Source organism: Jaculus jaculus, chromosome 3 (genome assembly GCF_020740685.1).
Source record: "Jaculus jaculus isolate mJacJac1 chromosome 3, mJacJac1.mat.Y.cur, whole genome shotgun sequence".
Taxonomy (NCBI): Eukaryota; Metazoa; Chordata; class Mammalia; order Rodentia; family Dipodidae; genus Jaculus; species Jaculus jaculus.
Genome location: NC_059104.1, coordinates 89,408,712 through 89,419,318, shown reverse-complemented (window position 1 = coordinate 89,419,318; position 10,607 = coordinate 89,408,712). Strand labels below are relative to the sequence as shown.

Genomic DNA, 10,607 nt, shown 5'->3' with positions numbered 1-10,607 from the left:
TTGTTGAATCATAATTTTGATATCCTCTGAAATTATGATGGATCCTTTGTTTTGTATCTTAATATGAATGCCTCAGTACCTCATGATAGTCAAGAATAAACAGAAATAAAGAGATCTTGAAGAAGTTAAAGAGTAAAATCACATTGAGCACAAGTAGCCCAATAAAATTGTTTTACTGTCCCACAACTGCTTGCACTGTTTGTTTTCTTTTTGTGTGTGCAATTGCCTCATCCTCTCAAAAATTGTTGAGAGATGTCTAAGAACAGGTTTCATGGCCCTTAGCATTCACATAAGTGGACAACTCAGTATGTGTCACATAGCATGCTTTCAAGAAGCAACTATGGAATGTCAGTGACACAAGAATGATGTTGGAAAAAATCTGATTTCCTGTTCCTTTTCTATGACAGTAAGAAACAAAATAAAACTAAGCTTCAGTTTTGTCAGAGCATTAATATCCATGAATGTTACAATTTCTTTCCATTTCGTTAAGAAAAAAAACTATATAAGAAAAGTCATTTTGAAAACTGTAAAATTATGACTTGAAAGGTAGTTTTGTGGTAGAACATGTATCTACTATGCATGCACTCTTCAGACCAATCTCACTACCATAAAATATAGATATTATATACATTACAACAGAATAAAAATGATCCAGGAATGGTGGCACATGTCTTTAATGCCAGTACTTTAGAGGCAGAGTTAGGAAGATTGCACTGAGCTCAAGGACAGCCTGAGACTACAAAGTGAATTCCAGGTTAGCTTAGGCTATAGAGAGACCCTACCTAAAAAATACAAAAAATAAATAGAGCATTGTCATTTTTACTATCCATATCAATCTTCTATCATTTTCCCAAAGTAATATTCATCTTCCCAAGAACTCGACCAATGCTTTCTTCACATTTTTGTTCCTCAAACTATATGTTAAAGGGTTCAGCATGGGGATCACAGTAGTATAGAACACAGATGATGTCTTCTCCTATTCCAGGAAATTACTTGAAGTTGCCTTAAAATACATGAAGTTAGTAGACCCAAAGAAGATCCCCACAGAAATTAGACAAGAGCTACTAGTTCCAGGAGCCTTGCAACTGCCCACTGAGAACTGGATTTGAATGATGCTCCAGAAGATGAAGGCATAGCAGAGGGCAGCAGCTAGGGTGGGTACCAAGGTGTTGAGTCTCGCAATGATAGAAAGGAGAAGCTCATTGAGGTGTGTTTCAGAGCAGGAGATATTGAGCAAGGGAGAAATAACAGAAGTAATAACTGGTGATGTGTGATTTGCAGAAGCTTAGCTTCATCATAGTGCTTGTAAATGCCACTGCAGACAGAAGTTCTAGGATAAAGGCAACCAGCACCAGCATTGAGCAGAGCCAAGAGGACATGATCATGCTATAAATCAGTGGGCTACAGATGACCACAGAGAGGCCATATGCCACATCAATCAGCAGGTAGCCTTCAACCACCACAAAGACCACAAAGAAAAAGAGATGACCATGCAGTCAGAATAAATAATCATGTTCTTTTCCCGTAGAAAGTTCACTAGCATTTTGAGTGTAATGACAGTGGAATAACAGAGGTCAGTGAAGGACAAACTACTGAGGATATAGAACATGGGGGTGTGGAGCAATGGGTTGACTGCAATCAGAAGGATCATGCCCAGGTTCTCCACAACTGATTCCCAGGAAGAGAAGGAAGAAGGGAGGTAAGACCTCTGGCTGCTGTGTTAAATTCACAAAGACAAACACAGCTGCTGCAGAATGATTTCCTGTCAACATTCTTCAGAGATTTCTCTGGATACAAAAAAGAGGGTACCAACACATGATGTAACCATATGAAATGTGTTGCTAATAATAATAATAATAAACATAAAAATAAGATTATAGCCTATTTTTGTGACACCCTGATTGAGCCTGCTTTCATCTGAACATAACAATTATATTACAGAGGAACCACATGATTTTTAAAAAGGAAACCACACCTGCATGAGAGAAGTTGACAGGATGAACTTTGTTATAGTTTTCATGTCTAGTTCTGGTACATGTGCTGAAACTCCCTAAATTACTCCAGATATCCTGTAAGTTTGACCAGAATCTCCATCATAGCTCCCATACTGAATTTGAAACTTACCTCATGAATATATCATGTCACTCAATTTTTTTAATATGGAGAAAATTACACAGTTACTGAAAGTTGAAAAATTTAAAAACCCTGGGTGTGGTGTTTCATGCCTCTAATATCAGCACTCAAGAGGAAGGTAACAGTAGTGCTGTGAGTTTGAGGCAGTTTGGGCTACATGTGAGTTTTCTGGCAGCTTGTGGTCCAGTATGAAAGCTTTTCACAAAACAACAAAATAATACAAAACAAGCACACAAATACCCAACAAAATACACAAGGAAGAGATAGAAAAGTTTATGAAACAGTCTAGTCACTGTTTTAATTGTGTTTTAAAATGACTATATCCATATGCATTTCACAGAAACTCAAACTAAACATTCTTATGTTGGGGAGTCTAAGTAGCTCAGTTGGCAAGAACACTGTCCAACTTTACAGCCTTAGCACATCCTATGTCTGAATGAGCTTGGCAAAGTGAATTCATAGATCAGTTTTGTTGTCCATGGAGGTCTATTTTCAAAGATCATTCTAGATTCTTCACCTTGCTTTGAAAGAATAAAAAAAACGCATTAAGCCTTTGATGGTAATTAAGCGTCTAAATATAGGTGTCTTTAGTTTTGTAAATCCTGACAATAGTTAGAAGTATTTCTGGTGGCCAAAGAAGAACTAGGATATTAAAGACATTTTATTCAACACAGAATACTCAGGAAAGCAACTCCCTGGACAAGAAGAGAAGTAGAAGGGGTATTAGGAGTGAATGGAATCATGATATGTCTTCTAATAGTCTGAGATCATTTCCTCAAAAGATCAGTAAGATCATAGGATTAATTACTTAATATTTTATCCAAGGGAAGATATACTTGGGATTATGATCTTCCCTTGTTATCTTCCTCTCAGAAACATTTGCAGGCTAATATATAAGAAGATGAGGCATTAATAATTATATAAGATATAATTGCTTTAGGAAGGAAATGTTTCAGAGTAATGGAAATCAAGTGAAGATCTCTATAGCAGAGCTTGTTGAACTCAAACCAGCCATCATTCCCTGAGAAAAGGTTACATGTTGCATGAGGTTAGCACAGTTGTTAATCTGACTGTTCTATTAGATGCAATATAACTGCCACTCTGAAACTGGGGATTTACCTGGGTTCTGCATAGAGAATGAAAGTCCCAGAAAGTGTTCACTTTGCTCATGTCACAGATCTCTATTGTGATCAACAAAAAGGAATTTCCTCCTACTGCCTGATGCATTTATATATCAAGGACTGAATACTTGTGTTGGCTAAGAGTAAATTACCAACATTCATCTGATATTAAAAACTCTCAGAACTTTGGAGCAGATTATCTCTAGGGTCCTCATTCTTACAAGTGTGGTGTAATATTCCGCTTTTATGTGAGGAGTCCTGAGTTTATGGATTCATTAGCAAATACAAAAACACACTCCTCTACACAAAAATTCCCGAGAGTCTTCAGTATTTACAAAAAATCTGGTGGCGGGGAGGTTCATTAAGCTCTGAGTCTTCTATTGCAGACTATCCTGAGAAATGATTATCTGAAAGAAGAATCCTATTTAACATTCCCAATTATCAATGAAAATTTAGTGATTCCCCAAAACAAGTCAGTACTCAAGTTCTTGATGAAGATTCCAATGATTACTTTAAATGGCAATATGAAGATTTCATAGTGTCAATTTTTTTTTCCTTAAGCTAAGTTTATTTAAGACTATACATGTTTGTCATGTTTACTTGTTGTGTTTGGTTTTTGAGGAAGGTAGGGGTTTCACTCTAGCTCAGGCTGAATTCACTATGTATCCCAAGCTGGCCTCAAACTCATGACAATCTTCCTACTTCTGCCTCTTAATGGCTTTATTAAAGATATACACTACTATATTTGACTTATGTCTTGTTTACCTTTTTTAAAATTAATTTTCTATTCTGCAAGTACAGGCAGTTTGGTACCATTATTAGGCTCATCCATGACCTACCCCCTCCCTATTGGCCCCTCCTTGGTGAGGTATATGTATCATGCATTGTGGGGTTAGCCCACAGTTATTGGTATGATAAGTGTCTCTGTATATCATGACCCAACATGTGACTCTGACATTCTTTCCATGCCCTCGTCCCTCAAAATTTCCCTGAGCCATGTTGGGTTCATTTTTGGTCTGCTTCAGTGATGAGGTGTTGGGGGCCTCTGGGGCTCTGGCTCTCTGATTTGGTAGGAGTTGATATTTCTCTGTGTTGGTCTCCTTCCCCCTTGTGCTGGTATTGGTTTATCAGGAAAACAGCACCCTTGCTTGTTCCGACAATTTTCCTTAGTTTCAGTCAGGGCCCTTTTGAGGTATGATGGGGTGGCTCTCTCCTTAGGATCTGCATCTATCTGAAAAATAGAAGCAGATTCTCCAATAGACAGTAAGTTAGCACCAGGTCAAATGAGATAACCCTTACTTTTTAATATAGAGTTTAATAGGTGTAGGCCCTCTTGTACCCCATGATTTAAGGTAACTTGATATTGGAGAGTGGGCTTGTTTGGATATGGTTCTGACTTGTTTCCCAGTTCCAGCTATGGGTCTTGTACCACTAAGGGGATCAATTAGCCGAATCAAGAGCAGTTGGTTCCCCACCATGGCTGTGTTCCACTATTACACTTGTGTGGTCATCACAACAGGTTATTTGCTGCTACTAGGTTGGACCATGAGTGGCTTGGGCAGATATTGGTCATTTCCCCCAGTTGCCCATGTAGCACCTTCTGGCACTAGACATGCTGACTGTCTGGGGACTGACTATCTCCTGGCTTCCATCCATGCCATTCCATTTTATGTGTCAGCTGCATATGGTGTCTTCAGCAATAGGGTCTTATCACTAATCTTTGGTGGATCATCAAGTACTCTGACAGAAATCTGTCATTCTTTTAGAAAACCTTGTAGGTTTCTCTGATCAAAAGCTCATTGTGGGTGATAGCCCCATGCTGGTGCTGGGAGATACAGGTCAGTGCCCCCTAAGAAAATGAGGGAAAAAGGTAACTAATATATAGGAGTTAGAGAGGTGAGGGGGGGGGAGGGAGGGAAGTTGTAGAGGATTTAGATTAGACTTGATCCTACTCTCTCTAGTGTCTTGTGGTTCAGTTGTTTCCTGTAAGGGCCTGGTGAAGGTTCAGCCATTTGATATACCTTTTAGGAAGTTGAATTTTATGGTACCATTGCCATTTGGGTCTAGATTAGTGTTTTCCACCCCTTCTATGCCCTCCCCATCCCTCCTAGTGTCTAGTCCATGAAATGCTTGCTGGGTATGTAAGGTATCTTGTGTAGATTCATGTTAGGTGCTGTAGATGAGTGAGACTATGTGGCAATTTTTTTTCTGTGATTGGATAAGTTCACTGAGAATGATCTGTTCCAGGTTCAACCATTTTTCCTCAAATTTCTTTGTTTCATTTTTTCTTACTGCTGTATAGAATTCCATTGTGTAGATATACCACATCTTAGTTATCCATTCTTCTAGTGATGGATATCTGGGTCGATTCCAGCTTTTAGCTATTATGAATTGAGCAGCTACAAACATAGTTGAGCAAATCACTCTGGTCTGTGGTTTGAAGGTTTTAGGGTAGATGCCTATTAAGGGAATAACTGGGTCTGTTGGTATCTCTATAGTCAGCTTTTTCAGGAGTCTCCATATTGCTTTCCAAAGTGGTTGTACCATCCTATATTACCACCAACAGTGGATGAGTGTTCCTGGCTCTCCAAATTCTCACCAGCATTTATTTTCATTTGATTTTAAAAGTGTTTTTGGACTTCAAAGTAGTCTTTCATCTAATGACATGGCTATGGAAATTAATTTCAGTTAAATTGCTACATTTGGATGCTTTTTTATTACATTTGAATATTTTTATCTGGCAAGCCAATTTTAAGAAGGTACTCTTAGTACCTTATTGAAAGTTTATTTCCTCAGAAGATCAACATGCTGACAAGGGTAGAATGGTTATCTGAATAGGATGTCCTATTTTTCTTCCAATGCAAGTAGTCAGGTAAGAAATTGGGACACTGAGGGAAAAAAAATTCCATGACTTCTTTCCCACAGAACTAATCTTGAATAATCATGATTCAGTAATGATTATACTCCTGTTTCAATTCTGTTTCCTGTGAATGAAGTTAAACTAGCTCAATGGCTTACAGAGAGTTCCTGTATTTTCATCCTTACCCTTCTCTAGAGAACTCCCCACCCTCAAATATTTGAGGAATATATTGTCCTGACATGGAACCACCACAAAGGGGGTTTGTAGCAAATCCCATTCCCTACAGTGCTTTTTATGCCTGACTTACCACAAATACCAAAGTTGGACTAGAGAACTGCCTTTTAAGTGAAGTTAATTAAGAAGCATCTAAAATGTACAATGAAATTCATATGCAAACAATATTGTGATAGGATTGATTAAGAACTTGATTTAATCAGTACTGTGTTTAAATTCAAATCTTCTGTAAGATAATAACAGGAGTATCTATGATAACTCCTCATTACATGATTATATCATCAATACCATTTATAAGTGCTCATTGTTTGTTATACATCAGATTCAACACTTTGTATCTATAACAGTATATTTGTCCAAGACAATTGACTAATGATCCTATTGAGACTGGGGTACTCACCTTTCTTTCTTAAAAAAATTTTTTAAAAACACTTATTTTTATTTATTTATTTATTTTTATTTTACAGAGAGAGAAAGAAAAACAGGGAAGGAGAAATAATTGGCTCACCAGGGCCTCAGCCCCTGAAATCAATCTCCAGATGCTTGCAACACTTATTAACCATGTTTGACCTTGTGATTGCCTCACCTTTGTGTATCTGGCTTATGTTGGACATAGAGAGTTGAGCATGGCTCCTTAGGCTTCACAGACAAAAAACTTAACCACTAAGCCATCTCTACAGCTGGAACTCACTTTTCTCACCCTCACCTCTAAAATAATATTCTAATACATCATTTCCATAATTTCTTAGTATTATAATGTGTAAGAAAACTAACATTAGACATTTTGTAGTACAATTATTCTTTAATTTATGTCATATATGAAATCCTTTGAATTTCACTGCAAAAATTCTTTGATGTGAAGGCAGAAAAAATAATGTATTTATATTTAGGGAACTCAGATCACACTCCTAGTTTTACACTTAGCATCTGTGGTGATGTCAATTCAAACTTATTTGACTTTATTTTAATGATTTAACAAATATAACCATGTAAGAGAGAAACAATTACAGCATAAGTGTCTCCTTCATAACCATGCAGTCGAAAGTGCTGGGAGGCAGACACAGACTAGAGGTTGGTCCACACTCATATCTCCTCCCTCTTAAACTTTGAGGAACACTGAAGCCCACTTAAAATAGTCACTTGGGTCCATTAACACCAATTTTTAATTTCTGGTTTCTAGAATAGTATTCCAAAAATGTCTGTACTTTTAGGTCACTAGAATTGGAGAAAAGTATTGCAACAACTTTAGAAAACCAATACAGAGTTAAAGGCAATTACTTGTCAGTAGCTCATCACCAGAAAGAGATTTCCTACTTGTTGTACATCTAAGTATTGGCTGTGTGCAGATAAACGATGAGCAAACTGAAACTAAAGGCACCGTAAATTCTCATCCCAAAAGCACAAGGTGATGACATTGAAATGTTAGATGTGACAAAAGGACATAGACTCATCAAAATGAAAATGTCCTCTATATTCACACTCATTAAAAAAAAACTAAAATTCACCCACTGAAATATATTCTTCACTTACAAGGAGGAATACATTTACTACTGATTATCTACCAACTGATTTCTTACAATCCTTTGAATTTTTAAGTTAAATCATGTACTATGTTGTTTGCTAATTGCATCTAAGTGTGTTTAAACTAAAAAATAATGCTTATGGTATTGAATTTAAATACATTTTTAAAAGTAGGTAAATAATTAAAGACTAAGATTTCCCCAAGGTTTCAAACACAATAAGAAGGAAATTTCTAGGAAGTGGAATATTAAGTTAATATGTATGTAAGCTCACTCATCTCATTCATATACATTTCTTTTTTAAAATTTTGTGGGTGGATAGTGTATGCATGTGTGTAATAGCAGGCATGTGGAGGACAGACCCAACTTCCCAGTCCATCCTCGCCTTCCACTCTGTTGAGGAAGGGTGTCTCCTTGCTGTTGTTCACTGTTCCATTCTTCAGGATAGCTAGTTTATGAACTTTGGGGAATTTCTCCTCTCTCTTCAGCTTCCATTCCCCCCATAGATGTGCGGGCTTACAGAAGCCTACCTGGGGATCAAAACTCAAGTACTCAGAATTGCACAACAAACAATTTCTTTTTCTACTGAATCATCTACCCAGCCCACATTCATACACATTTTTGTCCCAACATTCAGGAAGGGTTTCTTCAAAAATCGTATGTCATTCTTAGTTGCCAGTAGAATATAATGTTATTATCATAATCATAAAATGTCAGTGCCTATTCACCATTCCTATTCTATCAACTTATTCCTCTGAAAAATTCCCAAAGATTATACTAACCATCAAAAATTATTCGGTTTGATAATTTACAACAATGTCCCAGTAGTTACCAAGCGTAAAATATTTATATTGCAAAAAGTGATGACTGTTTTTCCAGAAGAGGATAAAGATTATGAAAAGATCATGACAACTTTTCATGTGTTTCACTTTTCTTGATACCATTTTCTTAGGATGACTGTCTTCCTGCAACCACCTTCCTTAATGCGTTCTTCACATCCTTGTTCCTCAAGCTGTAGATAAGAGGATTCAGCATTGGAATCACTGTGGTGTAGAACACAGAGGACACTTTCTCCTGTTCCATATTATTACTGGAAGGTGGCTTGAAATACATGAATTTTATAGACCCAAAAAAGATGCCCACAGCCATGAGATGGGAGCTACATGTGCCGAAGGCTCTGGACCGTCCTTCAGTGGAGCGGATATGGAGGATACTAGAAAGGATGAAAGCATAAGATATGAGAACAGCTAGTGTAGGTGCTAAGGTATTAATTCCACCAATGATAAACAGCAGCATTTCATTTATATGAGTACTGGAGCAAGACAGAGTCAGCAAGGGCAGAATATCACAAAAATAATGGCTTACAATATGAGACCCACAGAAGGACAACATTGACATGAGGGTGGTGTGGACAGTGGCCCCAAAGAAACCCAGTAAGTACACCACAACCGTCATTATGGAACAGACCCTGTGAGACATGACAATATTGTAAAGCAGCGGACTACAGATGGCAACGTAACGATCGTAGGCCATGGCTGTCAGGAGGTAGCCTTCGGCAATGACAAAAATCAGGAAGAAGTAAAGTTGAGCCATGCACTCCAGAAAGGAGATGATGTTCCTCTCTGAAACGAAGTTCACCAGCATCTTAGGGGTAATTACAGAGGAGTAACATAGGTCAATGAAGGATAAGTGACTGAGGAAGTAGTACATTGGAGAGTTAAGTTGAGAACTGATGGAGATTAAGAGGATCATGCCCAGGTTCCCCACTACTGTGACCACATATATTCCAAGAAACAGAAGGAACAGTAGCATTTGAAGTTCTGAGCGTTTTGTTAACCCTTCAAGTAGAAAGTCAATCACTGAAGAATAGTTTGAAATAGCCATGTCTTATAAAATGTTATCTGCAGGAGTAAAGAAGAAAACGGTGTGATAGTCAAACTTTTTTTTTTTGATTACCAAAGCACAATCCTATACATCATTGATCGTTTTCATACCTGAAAGACTCATATTTCCCATGAATTTGTGTTTTACAAGAAGCCTCTCAAATTTCAGGGATAAAGATTACATGCTTATAACTTAGAATGTTGGGTTCCAACCTAACCCTGTTGAATGTTCCTCATTACAAAAGTGTTTTTCTCTTTCATTTCTAGGCTTAACTCCCCATTTCACTTATATCATTAAACATTAAAAATATTATATCATTGAAACAAGACTACTTAGCCTCATTACTGGAAAATATGCTAATAGAAAATTCATCTTTATGACAGCATATCTTCCATTCTAGATCTGATAGAATTACACAAATGCACTGACATCAGTTAATATAATTAATATTCTCTAAAAGTTAAAGAGAAATGAAAGATGATATGGAGATCATAAGTATAAACATTGTAGAAATGACACCAAGCCCTTCAGATTTCTTGTTCACTGACTTAATTTCTCCTAAAGTTCAAGTAAAGGTGAAGTAATATGTGCCACTTAAAGAATCTATGTTTATAAAATTAACATTTATTTGAATACTATAAACTGTTTCTAATTTCATGATCAAGAGAAATATGCCATATCAAGAACCTGATATCACTTACATTTTTTCCCAAAATTATATTAAATGGAGAAATATCCATCCACAAAATGATGCAAACTGTTGTCATTGTATATGAAAAACTTTTCATGATCACAAAGAAAACTTTATAAAAATGTGTTTCAATATAATTTTTAAATGTTTTGTTTATTTTCAAA

The 10,607-nt window shown here is 36.8% G+C and overlaps 1 protein-coding gene and 1 pseudogene across 1 annotated transcript; both read right to left on the bottom strand.

Moving 5' to 3' along the window:
* Positions 1 to 862: 862 nt before the first annotated feature.
* LOC101599727 lies at positions 863 to 1,772 on the bottom strand (annotated as a pseudogene).
* Positions 1,773 to 8,816: 7,044 nt separating this feature from the next.
* Positions 8,817 to 9,758, bottom strand: LOC101613872 (olfactory receptor 8D2-like). Its single transcript, XM_004670592.2, has one exon. It carries the CDS (start codon positions 9,750 to 9,752, stop codon positions 8,817 to 8,819), a length of 936 nt encoding a protein of 311 aa, XP_004670649.2. The 5' UTR covers positions 9,753 to 9,758.
* Between the last annotated feature and the right edge of the window lie 849 nt (positions 9,759 to 10,607).

Excerpts from the sequence above, each read along its gene's own strand:
- LOC101613872 (XM_004670592.2), bottom strand. The coding sequence starts at position 9,752 with ATGGCTATTTCAAACTATTCTTCAGTGATTGACTTTCTACTTGAAGGG.